Here is a 22754-nt window from a genome sequence, read left to right on the forward strand (position 1 = left end):
TCTTCGCTCAAATTCCCAAACAAGTCTCAACAGATTGACACTTATCTTTGCCCTCCTTTTTCTCCCAGGATTGTCCTCGCAGTCGCTGAATAGGGAGACCTCTCATAAATCAAGCAAAACTCGAACCGAGTGCGTCCACGGCTTCACTCCTTCACTCTCCTGTTCCGCCGATGAGATCGCCTCTGTGGACCCCCCGAAAAAAAAGCAAAACAAATCACACAATACACAACTCTCTACGCACTCCTGCACCATTCCTGTCTCACACGAAGTACAGGAAGCACACCTCCTTGGAGCGCCTCTCTTGGATCAGTGATTGGTTGATATGCGGTAGTCGGGTGTGTCTGCGCAACACACACACGGACACACACAGCCAGGTAAGGGTGCTGAAGGAGAGTGGGGGAGGGGAGGGGAGGAAGAAAGTAGGTTTGAAAAGACAAACTTTTTTGGAGCAAAGCAAACAGAGGCCTAGTAAAACTTGCCTGCGTTCCCTGGAGAGGCTGTACAGAGGGAGGGAGGGGAAGGGGAAACAGCAACTGTTCCTTATGATTTAAAAAGAGAGAGAGCGAGATGAAGCAATCACAGAGGGAGAAACTAAGGGAGGGGTGATATGTGAGTGATTTGTATAACAATGACAACTTTACTATGGTTATTAACTACTGAGAAAGCCTGACATGAAAGCTCTGAAATGCTGTGACTCACTCTCATTAGCATTGTTAAATAGAAACCCACATGATTACTGTCACACTGCCTTGTTTCACAACTTTGTTGCGCTTTCAGTTGCGCTCAGATTTTACGCACTTGCTAACCGAATTTGCACAACACCACGTTTTTTAAAAAATTATTTGGAAAAATACTGTCTGCCACACACACACCTGGCTAACTGCAACAGATCCAACTTCCAAGAAGGCTGTTAGGTGCAACTGATGATGTAACTACACCCCATGAGTCAACTTTACTGCATTTTACTGAAAGCTGAAAGGTGTTTCTTACACTTTGCCTTTCCCGTTCACTTTATAACAACAAGGAGATCCGTTTACTTTATAATCTGTCAGATGATTTTATATACATGGCCACACCTTGTTTAAATGACTTGTTCAGCACTCTGTCGTTTGAGAAGATTTTATCACTTTCAGATTTGTGTTCAAAAGTAGATTCTGTTCACCTGGACGTAGCGTTTTCAGTGGGAGAAACGTTTTGTCACTTATCCAAGTGACTTCTTCAGTCTCAGCTGATTGCAGGTTTCCCCAATCTTATAAACAGATTTGTGCACTACCTGTTCTATTAGGCATGCCTGCTCAGCTTCTCACCAGTGAACTACAGGATTTCATTGCATTTAGGCATGTAGAAATGCTGACAACCTGAAGTTCAAACCGAGCATCAGAATGAGGAAGATGGGTGATTTAAGTGACTTTGAATGTTGGATGGTTGTTAGGACCAGACAGGCTGGTCTGAATATTTCAGAAGCTGCTGGTCTACTGGGATTTTCGCACGCAAACATCTTTAGAGTTTACAGAGAATGGTCTCAAAAAGAGAAAAAATCCACAGAGCGACACTTCTCTGGGTGAAAATATTGGTGTCAGAGGAGACTGGTCAGACAGCTAGGGACAACAGTAACTCAAATAAGCACTTATAATGATAAAGGAAAGCTCAAGAGGATTTCAGAATACACAACCCTTAAAGCAGATGGACTAAAATAGCTGAAGACCACACCGAGTGCCACTCCTGTCAGCTAAGAACGGGAATCTGAATTCACACAACCTCCCCAAAATGGGACAACATAAGCTTGGAGAAATGTTTCCTAGTCTGATGACTCTCAATTTCTGCTGTGACATTCAACATGCTGTAAACAACATGAAGGCACGGATTCATCCTGCCTTCTATCAGTAGTTCAGGGTGGCTGATACAACAGAGAATGAACAAACTAAATAGTAAGACAGAGTTCTTTAAGGCAAAAAACCTGAATGGAAAGACTAATGATCTAAAACCTTGTCATTTCGAGTTTGTGTTTGTAATCAGTGTTGAAAATAATGGCACGTTGTTTAATACACTTTGATTAAAAAAAAAAATCTCCACAGTTTAAAGGCTGTCCTGTAATGGGATTCATGTTGATAAGAAGCACATGTCACAGTCTATGACATGGCACAGCTATAACTCAACTATCAGTCGAGTTATAGCTCATCCAGCTCATGGTCCATCACGATTCAAAGGTTACTATAATGTGAGAAGTACAGAAAGCAAATTATAGGATTCCTTGTCGGTGATTGGCTGCATAGCACAAGCTAATGAGGATTAAAATCCACTGAAAACTCAAAGACCCTCAAAAAACGTCATATCCGAGATGCATTAATCTCATGTCACTAAAATCTGACCAATAATCTAAGAGAAGTAGTGATTTTTATGAAAGTGGAAACACATTCATAAAACAACCAATACGCTCTTGACCTTAATTTAGATGCAAGTCCATTAGGTGATATATTGTGTGAAAGGTTCACTAAATATTGTGTGAAAGGTTCACTAAAATCTTACCAATACTGCAGGAAGAGTAGCAACTGTGAAGGGCCGCCTCGCGAAGATCTCAACAAGTGTTTCAACCAGATGAGCTAAAAATGACATTTTAAAAAAGGATCTCGATAAATGCTCAATCATCCAGGTAAGGAAATGTTCATCTGAAAATGCTACATCCAGATGAACAGAGTCAACTTTCTGGTATTTACACGAAAATGGTATAAAAAAAAAGATGGTACGTACAATGTAAATGAAGTCAAAGAGCCTGATGTAGCTGAGCTGATCAGAGCCTGCAGGAACGAAAGAGCTCTTATAGCACACTTACTGGTCTCAAGCATAGCGAGTGCAGCTTATTACCTTTTAGTGAAATCCAGCAGAATGCAACAGGCACTGAGGACCATGGGTTCTCAAACACACAGTCGGAGAACAATCTAAAAATACTGAGGGAAGTGAAACAGTGATCAAGATATATATATATATATATATATATATATATATATATATCTCACATTGTACGAAAGCTGAGCAAGTCCATACTTGACCACTGTTACTAAATGAACTTGAACTAATGCCGTGCCATGTTGACAAACCAGCTCTCTAATAAGTCATACTCTCGCGATAAATATTATGTTGTGGTTATAGAGTGTTTCAAAAAAGTGTTGACTCAAGTTCATGGTAATTTTAGAGGCTATTGTTTAGTTTACACTAGAGTAGTGTGGGGGTTAATCTGCCTTTCAAAACACTGAGTAATGATCATATTTCAGTAACCTCAGTTATGCCATGACTCTTGAAATGGAAATCTGTGTTGTTGGTCTACCAGTCATCCACAAGTAAACATTCTGACATGTGAAAGTGAAAGTACACTCTCTTGCAGCTCTAAGGTTTTACTTATCACAACATATTAAAAATTACCTGTTCGTTAGCATGTTCTCAAATTCTCTAAATACAACCTGACATTAACAGCAACATATGACATATTCCCCCATCTTTATTTAACAAAATGCAAAAGCAGTTTGTGAGAAACTACACCCCATAATTCAGTCGCTTGTAGAAGCACCTTTAGTGTCAGTAACTTAAAATAATTATTTTCTGTATGACTTCATGAGTCTATCATTTAGTTGTACAGGAATTTTGCCACAACTTTACAATGGTGCTTCAGTTCATTGAGGTTTGCAGGCATTTCTTTATGCACAGCTCTACTAAGGTCAGACAGATCTATTGACTGGACCATTGCAACGCCTTGATTCATTTCTTTTTCCGAACTGGGATCATTGCCCTGTTGTATGACCCAATTCTGGCCAAGATTAAGCTTTTGAACAGTTGCCCTTGTACTTGACTCAAGAATGCTTCGGTATACAAAGGAGTTCCTCGTCGACTCAGTGACTGCAAGGTGCTCAGGTTCTATGGCTGCAGAGTAAACCCAAATCATCATCGCTCAACCACTGTGGTTGACTGGTGGTGTGAGGTTTTATGATTGTTTTTTACCAGAGTGGCCTCACACTTCTAGTACACACTGTTGCAGAAGTTTTGGGGTTTGTTCAGTGTTACAATGCAGACATGTTCATTACTGGGACAAGAAATCATTCCTGTTAACCCCTTTAACCTTGTTTACCCAGTCTTTTTCTAAATGTACTGTCATGAACTTTAACACTGAATGTGCTAACTGAGACCTGTACAGTCTGAGATGTTGCTTTTGGGTTTTGTTGCAGTTTCTCTGAAGTGTCTGTTGCATGATGTCCACTCCAACGAATATGGCACCTGTCTTGAATGTTTTCCACTTGTTAATAATATCCTCACAATAGAATGGATTTTGAGACCTGCAAATTGACAAAACCTTGCTGATTATCAGTTAATCAAGGGCATTTGATTAGCAGGACCTGCCTGAGGTTGAGAGATACCAGCTAGATATAGTCAGGCTCACCACCATTGTTACTGGACCACTCTTCTGCAGTATGGGGTATCTGGCCCATTGCTACGAGCCATCTGGTTCCTGTATAACTGCAGTGAGAGCTTCGTCTGCATTGCAATTAACAATTTGGACTCATTCCCAGTGAGTACCAGGACTGCCCTTTCACATCAAGGGGGCTTTGGTGGTCTCAGGATCTCATTTTTTTCAGATGATGTGGCACCATTGGCTTCATCAGATGGTGGCCTTCAACTCACAGTGGAGCAGTTCACACCTCAGTGTGAAGAGCAGGAATGACAATTATCATCTGTAATTCCTGATTTAGACTTCTGTTGGAAATCTTTGTAGAGCCTATGTCATAAACTATTGTTTATTTGTTTGTTTTGTTTTATTTCATGTCCAAGCATATCTGTCCCTCTAATTTTTCCTCGTCTTTTTACATTACCTCACCTTTAATAGTTTCAGTAATCTCCCTCCAGGAAATTGCATCTGTGAATCCTCTATTGAAGCTATTAGTATTATTCCTTATACTGAGGTGATGATTGTTATAGTCTTACTGATAAATTAAAAAAAAAACTCTGATGGAAAAAGTAGCTGAGAAATCGACAGGAGGAATGTGCTGAACAGGCCAATGACAACATCTGTAGACTGCGCTAACCTGACATGTAGTTACTTTTCTTGGGAGGTGCACCTATAGTCACGATCCCTGGGTAATTAAAACAATGAAATTGCAGATACAAGTTTTCTGATGAATTTTCTTAATGTTCAATCATTTTATTGATCTCTTTTTCAAACAGAGCTGAAAGAATGTCTAAAACATCAGAATCAAGGCATTTTGGATAAATGTCTTGAGCTAGGTCCTTTAAAACTTTTAGGGTAAATATCTGACATATTCATGTCTCTGAATATGAATTCTCAGGACTGTAGCTCAGGCTAACACAGAATGATGGCTTACTTGAACTATAAATATTTGGATGTCTGATTTCCAACAGCAGATGTCTATAGTAACCAAAATGTTGCAGGCGAGGAACTGATATTTTCATCCAACTTCAGTGCAATATTCATCAGGTATGATACCATGCGCCAAGCCCATAACACCCTTTTTAGATAGACAAAGTTGTTTTAATTCCATTTATGCATGCTCATTCCCCAGAAGGTAGTTTTGTTTTCCAGTCAAGAAGGTGAAATGTGTATTTTTGAAAAGATAGCTGGCACTTGTATACATCAGCACCAATGAAGCAATCTTTCTTCTACTTGTCCAAATAGGTGTGACACACAAATTTTACAGTCTTACAGTAATTCTCTCAATAGGTTTTATTTTCTCTTTCATTTTGCCTTTCTGTTTCAGTTCATTTCAGTTTATTTCTAGAGCAGATTTGCTTTTAAGTCTAATTTTTATTGTTTGGAAATGTTTTCTTAATTTTGATTCATTTCAGTGTTTTAGTCTTTTTAATGATCATGATAGGGAAGTTAATACTATACAAATTAAAAAACTTATTGTCGGCAGCTGACTGGCAATCATGTAGAGTCTGAGTCACAGTGAACACCTTCACCATCTGACTAAATACTAAAATGTCCTTATAATTTTATAAATGTCCTTATAATTTTATAAATACAAATGAATTCAACTGCATTTATTTGCCTCTACAATTTTAGTTTATTTTAGATATCACATTATCATTTACATTACTTTTTTAGTTTTTTGCTAAAGCCTTGCCTTTTTTCCACTTAACTGAAATTATTTTTTATACTTAGTCAATTTTTTTTTAGCTCATTTTAAATTATAGCAATGTTGATTTTAATGTAATTTTTACTACATTTAGCAAATTTGAAAAACATTTATTTATATAAATTCATCTTATTAGATTGTCAGGTAAATGAAGCACAAGACAGTATTGTGTATTATGACTTATTATTAATAATAATAAGTAATGTTCTTTAATTATGATTTCTTTACCAAAATATGTTTTTAGATCTAAATTATGGAAATAACTCCAAAAAATGTCACATGTGACATTGTTTGAACAAACAAGAATTTCCACTATGTAGTTATAAAGATAATATTTGTTATTTATATCAGTGATTAATTAAATTTACAGGTTTTAGTTAGATACATTTGTTTGAATAACAGTTGTTTAATTCTGTTTGGGAGAGCACACAAAATTCCACATTATACCATCACGCGCGTTTATTCATTTGCTTACTTTATTTTATTTTATTTATTTTAGTTTTATTTTATGTACTAGTTATGTATTTATTTTATTATATTTATATGTATTATGTATTTATTATTCATTTGTTGTTTATCTTGTTTATTTACTTACGTATTTATTTTATTTATTATTGCATGTATGTATGTATTTATTTTTTTGTCTGACATAGAAATACCATGAATGGTGACGCTGTGACTGAGTAAACCTTTCTGTGACGCTTGCTCCCCTGTCAGCTGACGCGGGTGTGCGTGTCCTCAGCCGCCGCTCATTGGCCGAGTTTCATTTGGACTGTCACATGCGCGAGTGTTTCTCTGTTTGCTTTCACTTCCGCACTCCTTCGCCGCTATCTCTAGCCTGTTAGCCTCTTGGGTGGCATTTGGCACATTTGAAGGGAAAGCGTGTTATCTCTTCAGGGCAGAATTAAAAGGGGGGGGGGGGAAACGTTGATTAAAAATAATAATGTAAAAAAGACTCCGCGCAGATGAACTTTGTTTTATGCGCATATCTAAAGAGTCGGCTAGTTGCTAATTGAGTCAACCAGGAAGCGACGTTAGCGTGAGGAAGCTCAGAGCAACTGTTTAAACTGTCAGCTTGTATGATAAACTGTTAGATTTCTCACAAAGAAGATTTCCCCGCTGATTCGCAGTGACGGAAATCATGAAGGTAGGTGTGCAATCCAGGTTAAAGTAGCATCTTTGTCAGAGAAATTATAAACGGACTGTTTCCTCATCAGTAAAACTTATTGCCTCGTGCAAATAGAAGCAGACATTTTGGATGCATACTTTCTTTTCAGGAAAGACTTGCAAACATCTCCTTTCACAACTGAATTTCCTGTATCGTTATTGTCTTTTAGTTTAGGGCTATGTTTTATGTCTTTAAAAATCCACCCCCCATTTTAAATGAATAGGAAAGTGGGCGTCTCTTTATTCCCCTCTCTTTGTTCAGGAAGCATGTGAAAGGTGCTTCATATTCAAAGTTTAACCACTGAAGTTTTGAGTATTCCCCTGTTTTACCTATTTTTATGAACTGTGGTGTAAAAAAACGCAAACAGTTTGTGGAATAATGCATTAAATGTAAGTACCTGATAACTGAGATACTTTGTGTTAATGCAAAAACCTGCAACCTGTAACAAGGTGTCAAAAGCATGAGAATTGCCACAGATTTATTTTAATGTACACATTAAACTAACATAACAGGTTCATTGTGTTTTGAAGTGTCAGACGATTATCAAAAAAAGTGCTGCTATAACTAAATATTTAGATTTCTTTTTTCTAGATAGCAGTCTTAAAACCCAAAGGAATTCAGCTGAATATAACAGATGATGAATATTCAAATGAAATGAGTAAATATTTGTTTTTATGACAGAACTTTTAGTGTTAACTTTTTAGGGTATGAGTCTTCCTCTGCCACTTTTCAGTCTGGGGTCCCGCAGGGCTCAATTTTAGGGCCTCTGCTTTTTTCATTATATTTACAGCACCTGGGAACCATCCTCAGAAGGCATGGAATATCCTTCCACTGCTATGCTGATGACTGTCAGATTTATCTGCCTCTGAAGCAGAAAGAGGCCTTCTCTATTAAGCCACTTCTAGCATGTCTAGAAGACATTAAATCTTGGATGTCCCTAAACTTTCTAAGGTGTAATTCAAGCAAAACTGAGGTGATTCTGTTTGGTCCTAGTGGACCTTGTGAACCCTCTGCTATTGATTTGGGACCCCTGGCAGAGTATTTTAAATCTGTTGTTACAAACCTGGGTTTTAAGATGGACAGTGATTTTAAATTAGACAGTCAAATTAGGGCTACTGTCAAGTCCAGTTTTTATCATTTAAGGCGCTTTGTTAAGATAAGACCTATTTTATCCAGGCCGCATCTTGAAAGGGTAATCCATGCTTTTATTTCATGTCGTCTAGATTACTGTAATGCACTGTATTGTGGAGTTAGTCAGCATCTTCTCTCTCGTCTGCAGCTGGTCCAGAATTCTGCTGCACGACTTTTAACCAGAACTCGTAAAAGAGAGCACATAACTCCCATCCTGGCTTCACTCCATTGGCTGCCTGTATATCTTAGAGTTCATTTTAAAATTCTCATGTTTGTGTTTAAATGTTTAAACGGTCTTGCCCCAACTTACCTCTCTGAGCTTCTGCATCCTTACTCACCCCCCAGGTCTCTCAGGTCAGCTGACAAGCTGCTCCTGGAGGTACCCAGGTCCAAGAGAAAGCTCAGAGGGGACAGGGCCTTCTCTATTGCTGCTCCTAATCTGTGGAACAATCTTTCCCAGCACATTAGAGAGGCCCCTTCACTGTCCACTTTTAAAACACGTCTTAAAACCCATTTTTACTCCTTGGCATATGACACAGTCTGACCCTGATTTTATTGATTTTATTGTTTTGATCTAATGTGCTGATTTTATTGTTTTAAATGTAATTCTCATCATCATTTTTTATACTATTTTATTATTGTTTTTGCTATTTGTGCTAATTTTATTATTTTAATGTCATTTTAATAATCATTTATATATATATATATATATATATAATTTATTTTATATTATTATTTTTCTTATTTTTTAACATGTTCAATGTATCATTTTGGCATGTCAACTGTACAGCACTTTGTGTTCAGCTGGGGGCTGATCTGAAAGTGCTATATAAATAAATTGCTTGCTTGCTTGCTTTAATTTTTTAAAATATAGTTTTGTTTTCTAGTTTTCTGTCATATGACTATGACATTACCCAATAACTCGTTTCAGCTCTTAAAGGGATAGCTACCACACTGCAGTTGTTTCTGCTTCTTATTTGGCTGCTCCCTTTAGGGGTCGCCACAGCACATCTGCCTTCAGCTTAAGCTACCTTTATCTTCTGTCACATGCATGTTCTCCTTCACGACATGTATGAATCTACCCTGTGATCTTCTTCTTTTCTCCTGGCTGGCAGCTCCATATGAATCTAAAATCCCTCCTTTGCACATCACAACTTTGTTTCTAGACCGCTCAACCTCCGCCGTCCCCGTACTCATTTCTAATTCTGTCCCTCCTGATCACTCTGACTGAAGATCTTAGCATCTTCAGCTCTGCTACCTCCTGTCTGTCTGCTATTTTAGACCCACTGTCTCCTTTACCATCTCACTATAATCTTGTAAACCTTCCCGTTCGCTCATCTCCACTGACTCCTCCCTGCCTGTGCTCTCTTCTTCACCTCTCTTTTGCACTGTCTGTCGCTTTGTATGGTTGACCGCAAGTATTTCAATAATGCCACCGTTTATATTACTGTAATGTAAATGGTATGAAACAGTCTTGCATTAGACAGTTTGTATGGTCTCACAATAAACGTAATCCTACTAACATGAAACAAATAGCAAGCAATCACATTTGAGAATTGCCCATTTTGATTGTTTTTTCTTTATCGTCTAACATCTGTTCCAGGTGTTCAGTAGCTGCAGAGGAATCTCGTTCCTCGTGTGGATCGTGGCATTTCATCTGGTCCTCTCTGTGAGTGGGGTGTATAGTGTGAAGAGCACCAAAGACTGCTCACTGATATCTCACAGTCCATTACAGCGGAAAGTTCTGGAGCGACTAGAGCCGCTCGTAGGAAAGAAGTAAGGACTGAGTCACTTGTGTACCAGCGTATTCAGTGCTTGTTAGGAGATGAGATGTTTTTGGAATCCCTGTTGTGTTCCCAGTAGTCACTGGGAGCATGTTTAATAATATAATTTTATGTTAAAGGAAGAATTTATATGGGCCATGTTTATTTTATTTTTTTTCTGGGATTTGATCTTTTTTGACAGCTTTACAGCTGAGGACACGGCTTCGAACGAGAGCTACACGTATGTGTTCCAGCTATGTGGGGATGCAGGGGGTGTTCGCGATGCTGGGGTTATTCAAGTGGACAAGAAACAGAAGACAACAGTGATTGGCAAATACACGAATACACGGGCCATTGGAGGAAGTGAGACTATGCAAAATCTGAAAAACATTCTCTTATTAGTTCAGACATGACCGTAAGGGCATGTGCATGAATCTTAACTGCATTGGAAATTGAATAAATAATTCATAACTGCATCATAGCCTGAGGCAAACTCTGAGGAGTATAAATCGAAATCTTATCAAACGTGTCCTTTCAGGTGACTGGGTGATGCTGATCTACGAAAGTGGTGAAAATTACACTTCACACTGCAATAAGGAAGAAAGGAAAGCCAACATTATGATCTCTTGCGACAGGAATGTAAAAGTGGTAAATGAAATGTGCAAAGCTTCTAGCTGAGCAGATTTGAGTTTGAGGAAAAAAACTGAGCATTTAGAAATAAAAGGAAAAGCAGTCAGCTGCAGCCGTGGTGGCATGTTGCATCAGGTCTGTGAAAATGAAATTTGATCCATGAGGGCGCTCTGACTAATGTTTCCGTGAAGCTCAAGGCTTTCCAGATACCTAAAACCAAGCAAGGATATTTACAGTAGAGTGATGAAGACGTTTCATACAGTGGAACACAGAATGAGCCTATTTGCATTAAACAGTAGAATTATTGAAATAAAAACATGTTATACACATGTTGCATGTTTAGTGACTTGCACAAAGACACTTTGTATACACCTGTGTCTCACTCTCTCTCCCAGAGTAAGCTAGAGGTGGGTCTGGAGGAAAGGGGAAAGAAGGAAGACTGTTTCTACCTGTTTGAGTTGGACACCAGTTCAGTGTGTCCAGTAATTGAGTCCAAGCTCAGCACTGGCTCCATTATTCTCATCATGTATGTAAAGTCATCTGTTAATTTAATAAATGTGAGAGCTTGTAATATTACAGACGATCAATAATCATAACCTCTCACCTTTCAGTGGTTTCTCTCTTCTGGCTGTTTACCTTGTTGGAGGTTTCCTCTACCAGCGAGTGATCGTTGGCGCTAAAGGGGTGGAGCAATTCCCCAATTATGCTTTTTGGGTGGAGTTTGGAAACCTGACAGCGGTAAGCTAAATCTAATTGATAAACACCGTCAGTGAAAGGTCAGACTCTGATGAAATAAAAATAAATAAATAAGGACAATTGTTTTTGTTATTTTCTTCACTGTCCTTACAGGATGGATGTGACTTTGTATGCCGGTCGCGCAAGCGAGAGGAATCGCCAGCTTACAGGGGAGTGGCTACAGACAATTTACAGGAAGAGCCAGAGGAGAGAGATGACCACTTGCTGCCTATGTGACCTTAGTATGTTGGGACTAAAATCTTCACCGTGTGATGCAGTTTAATCGGTTACAGCTTATCAGGCTGCTTGTAGACACAAGTCTGTTTTCTTGTGGGGGGGGGGTCGTGACTGAATTACGTCAGTACCTGCTAATTCTGTGTTTATTCCAGACTTGTGCCTAGGGCAAAAAAAATCTTTCATTTCCCTGTCACACAGGAGGGCATGTTACTCATAGGGCTGACGATCCTGTCCACACTTTTTACACCGTACGTTTCAAACAGTTGTTTGATGTCAGACAAATGAGTGATTCCTCCAAGAAAGCTATTTCACAATAAAGACTCTTCTGTGAAAATCTGGCAGAAAAGGGAGAATTTGAAGAATCATATTTCTAACTTGTGTCAGCGAAATGCTACATTGTGTACAGTTCTTTTCTGCTAAACGAATGCTTTATTTTTTTTCTCAGATGTTGTTGGTTTGTCACGAGCAGAGGGGTGTACTAAAAAGCAAATTCAATATAATTTGGGGGGGGGGGGGGGGGGGGGGGGGTGTTAGCTGGCTTGATAAAAACCTAGAAGCCTCGATAAGAGATAAGGGATACAATGGTGGTTATCAGTTTTCTTTATTAACTCAGGCTTTCTGCTTCATGCTCTGTGCAGTTTTAGATGTGTCATTTAACTCTTTGACTTTACAAAATTGATCATTTGAGCTCCGTCTAATCCAGTCAGAGACAATTCCAGGAGCAGGTGATACAGCTCTATAAATAACATGCAACACTGCAGCTGCAAAGGAAATGAGAGTAATGCTGCAGAAAATCTTTAATCTTGTGAAGTCACGATCATTACACGCGCACTTAAAATAAATAGTTTAGCTCATAATATATTTATTTCACCTCTGCTGTTGATTTCTAACGTGACAAATTACAGCTCTTAAACTTTAACACACTCCCACAGCCTAAAGAAAGCATCACTTCAGTTTGTCGTCACTTCTAAGATAAATTACTTTTATTGATTCAGAATTCTTGGTGTTACAGTTCTAAACTTTGTTCCAGTAGGTGGAATTCTAGCAGATTAGGACCAAAAATAAGACATTTATAAAAGAAAAATTGAATATTCCAGTTAGAATCTGCAGTGCTGTTTTAGAAGTGTCTCAACAGGTTTTATATTCTGGATAAATGACATTCCTACAGCAGAGAATCTGTATTGCAGCTAAAGCTTACTGTAAATAAGAGAATCAGTGAAAATGTGGCTCTTCAGTTCGATTACAAACCGAAAGTCTGCGCAGGACCAGGCTACGTGTATGACAGTAGTTAAGATGCTAAAAAGAGAGTGAATGAAAGCCCAACATACCTCGCTAACCCATTAATCTGGCTTCATAGTACACCCCTCTGTGTTTATTTGGGTTGAGTTTGCTTAATGTTCACAGGCATACAAATAAATGTGTGTGCAGTTTAAACAGTTATTGTTTAGGTTAAAAAGTCAGATTTGTAACATGTGAATGTAAATGTTTAAGTACAGGGACTGTACTTACAGCCTTACCACACATTTAGAAATCAGTGCAAACAAACCAAAGTTGAACTGAATTTGATTTTTAGCTGTGCGTCGTCCTTTCTCCCATGTTGCAGAGAAGCTCAGCGCTAAGATCCCAGTCAGAAGGTCGGCTGCTTGACTGAAATCTGAGCTCCATGGTTTAATTTTTCTCAGAGAGGTCAGCGGTGCTGACGCAGTACCAACTAAATTTGTGGTGAGGAGCAAAGCATCCAACTAAAATTCAAAATTAAATTCACTTAATGTATCTTTTGTCATTTAAATGTTGCCTGTAGTGATGAGAATTTGAAGGCAATTATATCTGAATTCTGCTATTTATACTTATTCAGAAATTGTCTTCTGTGCTTTTTCATGAAATAATCAAATATCATAAAGGAATATTTACATTTTAATAATCACAAAACAGTTTAATAATGAACATTACAGTGCTTAAACACTGACCTGCTTCTTGATGTGGTGAAATTGACCCAAAGCGCAGAAACAGTGCTACATATACCCACCTTACTACTATAGACTCATGTTCAGGCTGCAATAGGAGATGCATACGGCAGCAATGAGGGTACTTCATTTTCAGTACTCTAGTTGTAAAAATGTTACACTTTTAAACTTGACATTAATGGGATTTGTAATATTTTTACATAAACCTAAACATCAGTGCTGCTAAGGACTGAACCAGGCTTTTTTTGAGCAGGATGTGGACGTTATTTTTCTGTTAATTATCATTGAGTTATGCTACTTGTATTCACTGTGAGCACTGATATTTGGTCTTTTTCGCTTTTGTGTTAACACTGAATTTTCTTTGCTTAGTTCACTGGTCTGAGGTTTCATATGATTAATGTTATGTTTGGCTAAAAATTGACACAAGTCACAAATCTTTGTTTTTTTTTCTGATTCTATTAAAAATAAATTATAAAACTAGTTTATGCTGTGATAACTCCATAAACCTATGTGCACTCATCTTTTAGGATTTGATGGAATAAATTTGGTTTTATTAGAAATAAGGGATTATATAAACAAATGTGTTCATAAACTAGAATAGTCATAAACCTTGTCTTAAATTAGGTGCAATTAAGCACTTATAGTGATAAACTGTTGTTAATTAACATGGAGAAAGAGGCTCAGACATGACCAATGTTTATTCTTGAGCACACATCTTTTAGCAGCTTTCTTGTAATTTTTAAGTAGCTTTCAGGAATAGTCCTCCAGGCTTCTTGAAGACATTCAAAGCTCTTCTTTAGGTGTTGGGTAATTTTTGCTCCGTTGTCAAAATGATCCCGCACTCCTTCAGTAAAATTGAGGCCCAGGCTATGGGGAGGCCAATCCATGACTGATAGTGTTCCATTGTGTGTTTCTGTCCAGGTATGTTTTGACTGTACTGACAGTGTTTCTGGGAACGTTGTGAAGATTTAGGCTAGGCGTCTTTTTATGCTTGGATCACTAAAAGGTTAGTGTATGACTCCTAGAAAATATAAAGAAATGAGGAGTGTCTTTTACAGAATACTGTAGTTATCAAAAGTACTTATATTCATTACAAAGGTTAGCTCGCTGTAAGTTTTTTAAAAACATTATATAAAAACTAATTGCATAAATCCCAGTTTGTTTGCCAAAGTACACAAATAGATTTCGATGCAGTTTACACACTGAAACAGTAGGTGGCTCCGTCCGTCTGTTAACAATGGTTTACAGTCTTCCAGAGTATCCAAAAAAGAAGAAGAAGGGGAAAAGAACTGCTTTGTGAGGGGCGGGGTTTTGTTGGAGGCAAAAAACCTAGAAATCCCTGTCGTTGTTGGCAGCTACAGCCAACATCCGAAAAATAACTCAATTTAACTGTGAAAAGGACGGAAAGCCAAGAAGAGGTAGACACAAACGGACACCGAAAGGCATTAAGCTCTGACATGTAGCAGCAGCAGTAATAGTCAGCTAGCTGCTTGCTTTCTCTCTGCAGAGAACAGATAGCATTGCTAATTAGTTAGCCTCTGTTTATGTTTTTTAGTTAGGTGTTTGCGTCAAACAAACGACTTATCTACTTTCATTTTCTATTTCTGCATTCGGAGTTTTGCTGCACACGGGAATGCATTTTTTTTAACTATGGTATACTGTACTAGTGTCGAGAGATCGTTAAACCTGTGTAATCTTTTGTAGTTAGCCATCGCTGGATAGCTAGCTTCCTTTGCTGTTTTCAACTTTTCCTCCATGTTGGTCTTTCTTTCCTACCCATCTATCATCTTGACAACAGGCCTGCTGTAGAAAATACCACAATGCTCCTGCTTGCCACGATAGTAAAGACTCGTGATATGCCCACAAGAGAGAGAATAATCTGCTGCACTTTAAAAACATAAACAATCAATTGGAAACTTTGAGGGTGCAGTCCAACAAAGGACGTTTAATAATCCGCCTTTGTTTATATTTAATGACTATTCATTTCATTTGTCGCCTATTAATTATTTTTTCTTTAGTAGCAAATACTGGATATAGATCGTTTATAGTTAAAACTGTTGACACAGCTACTTCTGATGATTGGCCTTTTCGTTTTGAGCAGCAAACATGGATGCAGGTGAAGACCAAAATACAGGCACCAACAATGGAAATTCTCAGACAAGTGGCAATTCTCATGCACCACAGATAGCCCGCATGTCTCTGTATGAGAGACAGGCTGTACAGGTGAGTGATTGTGTCCAAACAAAAATGAATGCCTTACATGTCACAATAACAGTACCATTTAAATTAAAAATGAAAAACAAACTTTTGAATTGGTATTAGCCAAATAAGTATGTATGTATGTTTTTTTAGGCTCTGCAAGCTCTGCAAAGACAGCCTAATGCTGCTCAGTACTTCCAGCAGCTCATGCTGCAGCAGCAGATCGCAAATAGTGCTCAGTTCCACAACTTAGCTGCTGTGCAACAGGTATGACAAGAATATACATGCGCAACAACAAGAAAAAGACTAAAATAAAAACAAACAGACATGTCCCAATCAAACCTTTTCATGTCTCTTTAAAACAGGCCACACTTGCTGCTAGTCGCCAGTCCAATACTCCAAGTAGCAGCATCTCCCAAGTGCCCACCACTGTAAGTTTTTGTAAATTATTATTTAATTATATCTTACAGATAATTAGAAAGATTTGAATCTTCTTTCAGCTGCACCCTTTAGGGGTTGCCACAACGGATCATTTATGTTCATCACAGTTTATCCCTTGCTTCCTCTTTTGTAACACCAACAATCTGCATGTCCTCCTTCACTACATCCATGAACCTTCTCTCTGATTTTCCTCTATTCTTCTTACCTAGCAGCTCTATATTCAGTATTCTTTGTCCAGTATATCCACTATCAATCCTCTGTACATGTTCAAAACACCTCAGCATTGGCTCTCTTAAAGTTTGAGTTAAAATATAAATATGTGTGTGCCTTCCAGGTCAATCTAAGCACCACCTCTGCGGGAGGGACTATGTCCAGTCCTCGTCCTCATGGTCCGGCCACCTCTGCAACCAAAACTGCTATCAACCAGTCAGTGCTGCTGGGTGGAAATTCAGCAGGACCGGGACAGATGTATCTTAGAGTGGGTTAAAACTGATTATCCACAATATCTATGTTTAATCTATTAAATGCATATACTTTGAATTAATTTATGTAACAAATTGTTATGATATAGTAAGAACGGTTGGAAACCTTTGTGTAAAATTCACACTGACAGACAATCCAGAGAAAATGCAGGGAAATCATTAAATCTTTCATACAGTCATTGAGAGAAATAAAGGTTGACCATCTCTGCTGTTTCCCACATAGGTCAACCGTTCTCAGCTCATCTTCATGCCTGGTGGCCCAGCAACTGCTACTGTTACAGCAGTTGCTCAAACTCAGCCCCAGCAGCAACAGCACGAAGTTGCTTCTACCGGTGCTAGCACCCAGTCTGACAATGATCAGGTTTGTGTGCTTTTACCAAACGCTCTAGTCATGTAATCTTGAAGAAATGGTTGTGAAGGAAGAACTATTTAAATTTGATCACACCCTGCTCCCTTCTTCATCTCTCAGGTGCAGAACCTTGCCTTACACTGTGCTTCCACAACCAAATCAGTTGCTGTTAAATCTGAGCTTCCAGAAAGGAAAGATGCATCTGGCTTTCCTCTTGGTCAGCAGCAGCAACAACAACAGAGTTTCCCACAGACAGTTCAGCAGCAACAAGTGCAACCACAACAGCAACAACAAATTGCCAAGAGCAGCTTTACACAACAGTCTGCCACAAATCCACTGACTGTAAAGACTGGAAATCAGGCTGCCATGACTGTAACTCCTGCTTCTTCTGTAGCTCCTTCATCCACTTCCTCTCCAGGACTCCCTCTCTCCCAACTCCTCCTGACCCCCTCTGCTGCACCGGTGATCCTAGTACCCACGTCAAATGTTCCTACCTCCACCCAGGGCTACCCTATTGGCTCAGTGGCACCAAAGGCGAATGTTAACACTCAAACTCTGGTGGTGCAACCCCTGCAACAGTCCAGCACTAATGTAGACAAAGGTCCTGTTCCAATACAGCCCAAGACAGCTCAGGGACACCGTTTACCTTTGCAGCTGCCCCCTCGACACCCACCGCCCATTCTCCCAGCTCCACCTAGCAATAATCAGTCCACTGCTGCAGGTCACAACCCTCCTCACATCCCTGTCCAGCTCGTGGGAGCCAGGCAGGGCTTAGCAGGAAGTGTGCAAGCTGTGGCCCTGGCACATGCACGAAATAGCACAGCCCAGGAAAGTCCATCTGGTGGGAATGTTGGCGCGGCCTCCAGCAACAGTACTATGGTAAGATCAAAGGATTTACTGCTTTGGTTAGGTGTAGGGAGAGACGTCTTTGTACAAGGGATTGTAACAGGGCTTTTTTTTCCCCCCACATGCTGTTAGACAAAAGCTCCTCTTGGCTCTCTCAAGAGGAAATATGACTGTGATGGCCTGAATGAGATGACAGAATCTTCAGACTCAGCACCCATGAAAGACTCGGCTCCTCCTTTATCTCCTGCACCTACAAAGGACTCGGGTACGTCAGCTTGTCTTCTCCAATTCATGCATAAAACGTTTGTAGAACGTCTTCAAAATTCTCACTGTAAGCTCATTATTTTTTCTTTTTCATGACTCACCAGCTCCTCCTTCAGAAGCTGCCTTCTCATCTCCTCCCACGCTTTCTTTGCCTCTCCCATTGTCAAGAGTAGGGCACGGGGACAAAGACAGAGCACCTGTTCCCCAGGCTGTCGTCAAACCACAAGTTCTCACTCATGTTATTGAGGGCTTTGTGATTCAGGAGGGAGCTGAGCCCTTCCCTGTAAGTGTGATAATACACGCACAGAGTCAGATAATAAATGTGAAGGTTACCATGAGGAAAAAAAAAAGTGTCTTACTATCTTGATGTGACAGGTTGCTCGGCTTCCCAAAGACGGAGATTTTGCCCTGGTTGGCTGCACAGAAAATGGACCTCCATGTAAGTGGTGGTTTATTATTCATTAAGCATGGTAGCTTTAAGCTGTGTTTATGGTCAGTAGTGTAAAGTCTTTCTTTCCCTACTCAGTGTTGAAGTGTGAATACTGTGGAAACCTTGCTCCAGCCAGCCAGTTCAGAGGATCAAAGAGGTTCTGTACTAATACTTGCGCCAAAAGGTACAGTCAGCTTACATACACATTATGTGTTGTTTTGTTCCTTCTTAATTAGCCATAAAAGCTCAGAGGTTCAAAGGACATTCGTATCTTATTAGGAAAACAGCTAAAGCCTTTGCAGTTTAAGCCACTGACTGCAGTATTTGGTTAGAACAGAGGTTCCCAAAGTGTGGGACCCGCCCCCTAGGGGGGGTCGCAGAGCCATTGCAGGGGGCGGCACGATATGAGGGGAAAACAAAAAGGCTTGGACACTGCTAGCATAATGGACAGGTTTTTGACGGGGCTCCAACACAAATGCAAAGCAGGAGATGAAGCATCGCCAAATATGTTTCCAAACCAACTTCCTTCCAAGCCAAAGACTAGAAAATATGGTGAAGCATGTCTTCCCTTTGGCTTCACCTGCACAAGTGCCAAGGTAGGTCTCCCTTGCAGAATTGGTTTTCCCTGCGTCAGGAGCACGCGCTGGGCTCTCCAAATCACGGACAAACAGTATCCCACATTCTTGATTTTAAGTTCACACACACTTCTTATAATAACTAACTACTCCTGACATTTTGGAGATGTTAGCTATTTATACAGTAAAGTTACAGTGGGATACAAATAATATCAGGCTGATCCTGCCATAATTTGTTTCCCCTGTCCAAATCACGGACAAACAGTATCCCGCAGTTGTTTATGTTTTTAAACCCATTTTGCACAGATGGGCATTTTTTGAAAAATGTATCGAAGATGTTTCTTGTAAAACAAAGGGGGGCCTAGCAAAAAAAGTTTGGGAACCACTGGGTTAGAACATGTAAGCTCTGAAGAGTAAAATTCAAAGCAAAGAAACAATGTGCTTACAGTGAGTTTGAATTATTTTGGGGGTATTTTTGCATTTATTTGCTTTAAAAATTCTTTAAAAAGAGAGCAAGTTTCTTACTATGTTCTGGCCTGCCTAGTTGAAGCTGCGATCTGCAGGCCTTGTCTAAGGGCTAAAATAAGCAGATTTACCCACTTACACTGAAGTTTGAAGCTAACACACTAGCTAACAGGGTGGCACGACTGATTAAAGCAAATGATGAAAGTAGACAGATTCAAAGGAGGTGGAAGTACTTCTTTATCTAGGGCTCACGTAGCCCTTTGTCAGAGACAGTCTCTGCCATTTTAAAAATCCTGTAATTAGCATTGTAATTTTGAATCTACACAGCTGCAGAGATACAGAGCCAGAGAACAAAAGCTTGAGAAGGTTAGTGTAGTAGAAAGTGATGTACATCTTTGAAATGTTTTTTGAACTAAATCTCAAATTGATGGGGCTTTGAATGCAGTTTCCAATTTGGCACTATGGCACAGATAAAGCTGTTTCGTGTTTGGGCTTGTGAGAAATGCTGTGCAAGAACAAAAATATTCTGCTTTAACATCAGGAAGCTTTTTTCTTTTTTAATTCAGGCAGTAGCTTTCATACTCAGGCTGTTGTGAGTTGGCGCCACAGTGGCCTACTTTTATCTGAAAACATTTTTCTTGACAGAATGATGGCTAAACAATATGTTTATCGATTTGCTGTTAATTGGTTAAAGGCTTTATTTGAGAAGACTAAGCAAGATATGTGTACTGAAGACATTTGATCCTTAATGCGATTTTTATTTTACCAGTTTCATTAAATGTGAAACTAAGTTTGACCCCCTTTTCAGACAATACTAACATTGGAAATTTACTCAGGGGAGGCAAACAAACAAGAATGTCTCTCTCAGTGCTGACTTTGCTTTTCATTTTGCAGGTATAATGTAAGCTGCAGCCAGCACTACAAATCCAGCAGAGGGAGAACGGCTGCAGGGCTGGCACCAAATCCAGCACCCACAGAGAGCACTGCTAGGCGTAGGGGCTCCACTCGCAGGAGCAGTTCTAATATCACCTCTAATAAAATATCAACCAAGCATCTACCTGTCAAGGTAACACCTGTAGGTTTTAAAGGATGTCTCGTGTGTTTTCTGTTGTTAACAGTCTTAAAAACAAAACAAAAAAAAATTCAAGGCCATTATGTTTGAAAACTAACATTCACAGCTGTTTTTGGAAATCCTTTTTTCTTTTTTGTCCTGCAACATAATAATAGTATAAAAATGCTGCTGATTGTAGTTCAATGTCTGCTGTTTTGGGTGCAGTTTAACTCCGAGTCCAGTCGTTCAGATGAAGTGTCCAGCGATGGCGAAGAAGACGATTCTCCTTCACTGTCCCCGAGTTCTTCCCGCTCCTGCTCAAGAGCCGAGCACAGCGCTCTCCAGTCTGACAGCTCAGCTCCTGGAAGTCTTCCACTAGAGGGGGCTGGCTTCCTGTCTTCAACTCCTTCCCAGTGGAGTGTGGACGAAGTCTACAGGTTTATCTCCTCACTTCAAGGTTGGTGGTCCATCTGATTACAGTTCACTCGTCACATGTTGTTTCTCTTTATTGTCTCCTGCATTAACTGAGTCTCTTGGTCGATCAGGTTGTGAGGAGCTGGCTGCCCAGTTTCAGTCTCAGGAAATAGACGGGCAGGCGCTGCTGCTTTTGCGTGAGGACCATCTCATCTCCACCATGAACATCAAGCTGGGTCCCGCTCTCAAGATCTGTGCCTCCATCAACAGCCTGCGTGAGTAATGCTGCCAGTGTTTCAGAAGGACTCCAGGATTGTGTTCTCATAGCCAACTTCTCACTGAAATCAACACTTGGACTCTTAAAAAAAAAAAAAAAAGACTGAGAACTTTGGGATTAATGAAGATGCTCCATCGGCCTTGTAGAGACAAGAAGATGGAGGGTTTACTTTCAGGACACTGAATGTGCAGAAGACATGAATGCATATGTGTGAGTGGTTCGTGAGAAGTCCAGTATACATGTCAGTAGTGTTTTTGTTTTGTTTTTTTCTGTCACTGTGAGTAGAGGCGTTTTTACGCGTGGAAGGAGAAACTGCAAATCAGACAGCATAGCGACATCGGTGCTAGGACAGTTCACCACTTGGGTGCAAAAAAAAAAGAAAAGAAAAAAAAGAACCTTGCCTTCTTGCTGTATTTCAATCGGTGCTTTAACTTTAGCGACGTGATTAGCAACAGTCCATTACGTTGATATTTCCGTTCTTTTTGTAGTTACGCTTATAGTTTGCCATAGATGTTCCATCCAGGCTCCAATCATATCACGGAAAGGACACTCAGAAAGCCTGGGCTTTTTTAATTAGGTTATTAAAACAGTTATTGAAAGTTTAGTTTTGTATCTTTTCCATTTTATACTACAAACAAAATTATTTTTTCATGGATACTGTAGTTTTAGTGGCTTTAATCAACCTAACTACCTGAAAATAGGTTTTCCTCATGGTTTGCTCTTTCAACGACTGGAAGCGCTCTCTGTGCGTGTATGCAGTACTACCAATAAAAAGTACCTGTTACTGGAGCTTTGTGTGTTTTTGTTTTTATCTCTTCCACTCAATGAAAGCCGCATGAAAAATGAGGTCATCTTTATTTTATTCACATTTGAGTTCATGTAAACAGAGATTTTCATCTTCACATAAACTGAACTTGATCAGTAAACATAATTTACAATGGAAATAATGGCAAAATTACATTGATGGGTCCTTCATTTCCACACTTATGTCTGATACGAAATCATGAAAAAATGTGGCAAATATATATATATTGGAACATACATTGGCATCTTCAAACAAAATTAGCAAACCATCATGTATGGACAGTATTTAGCACAGGTTCAGGTTGAAGCTGTACGTCGGTCAGGTTTACGGGTCCAAATGTCGAGTCGGAGGTTTTATTTCTCCAACTGAACATTAGAGATATTGGTAA

General features: G+C 39.4%; 2 protein-coding genes across 3 annotated transcripts; both read left to right on the forward strand.

Moving 5' to 3' along the window:
* Nucleotides 1-6930: 6930 nt before the first annotated feature.
* m6pr (mannose-6-phosphate receptor (cation dependent)) lies at nt 6931-12300 on the forward strand. Its single transcript, XM_063486067.1, has 7 exons — nt 6931-7287; nt 10043-10215; nt 10405-10565; nt 10741-10850; nt 11228-11358; nt 11444-11570; nt 11682-12300. The coding sequence occupies exons 1-7, from the start codon at nt 7282-7284 to the stop codon at nt 11802-11804; spliced, it is 831 nt and encodes a 276-aa protein (XP_063342137.1). The 5' UTR covers nt 6931-7281; the 3' UTR covers nt 11805-12300.
* Nucleotides 12301-14688: 2388 nt separating this feature from the next.
* On the forward strand, nt 14689-22350 carry phc1 (polyhomeotic homolog 1). 2 transcript variants are annotated; one of them, XM_063487439.1, is made up of 14 exons: nt 14689-14774; nt 15870-15991; nt 16121-16234; nt 16333-16398; nt 16743-16886; nt 17114-17251; nt 17360-18118; nt 18218-18350; nt 18454-18632; nt 18725-18788; nt 18876-18963; nt 20714-20885; nt 21096-21327; nt 21416-22350. In XM_063487439.1, exons 1-14 carry the CDS (start codon nt 14756-14758, stop codon nt 21565-21567), a joined length of 2382 nt encoding a protein of 793 aa, XP_063343509.1. In that variant the 5' UTR covers nt 14689-14755; the 3' UTR covers nt 21568-22350. The 2 variants fall into 2 exon arrangements, with proteins under 2 accessions (XP_063343509.1, XP_063343510.1); XM_063487440.1 differs by lacking the exon at nt 14689-14774 and adding an exon at nt 15040-15186.
* The last annotated feature ends 404 nt before the right edge of the window (nt 22351-22754 follow it).

Source organism: Pelmatolapia mariae, linkage group LG10_11 (genome assembly GCF_036321145.2).
Source record: "Pelmatolapia mariae isolate MD_Pm_ZW linkage group LG10_11, Pm_UMD_F_2, whole genome shotgun sequence".
NCBI classification, from domain to species: domain Eukaryota; kingdom Metazoa; phylum Chordata; class Actinopteri; order Cichliformes; family Cichlidae; genus Pelmatolapia; species Pelmatolapia mariae.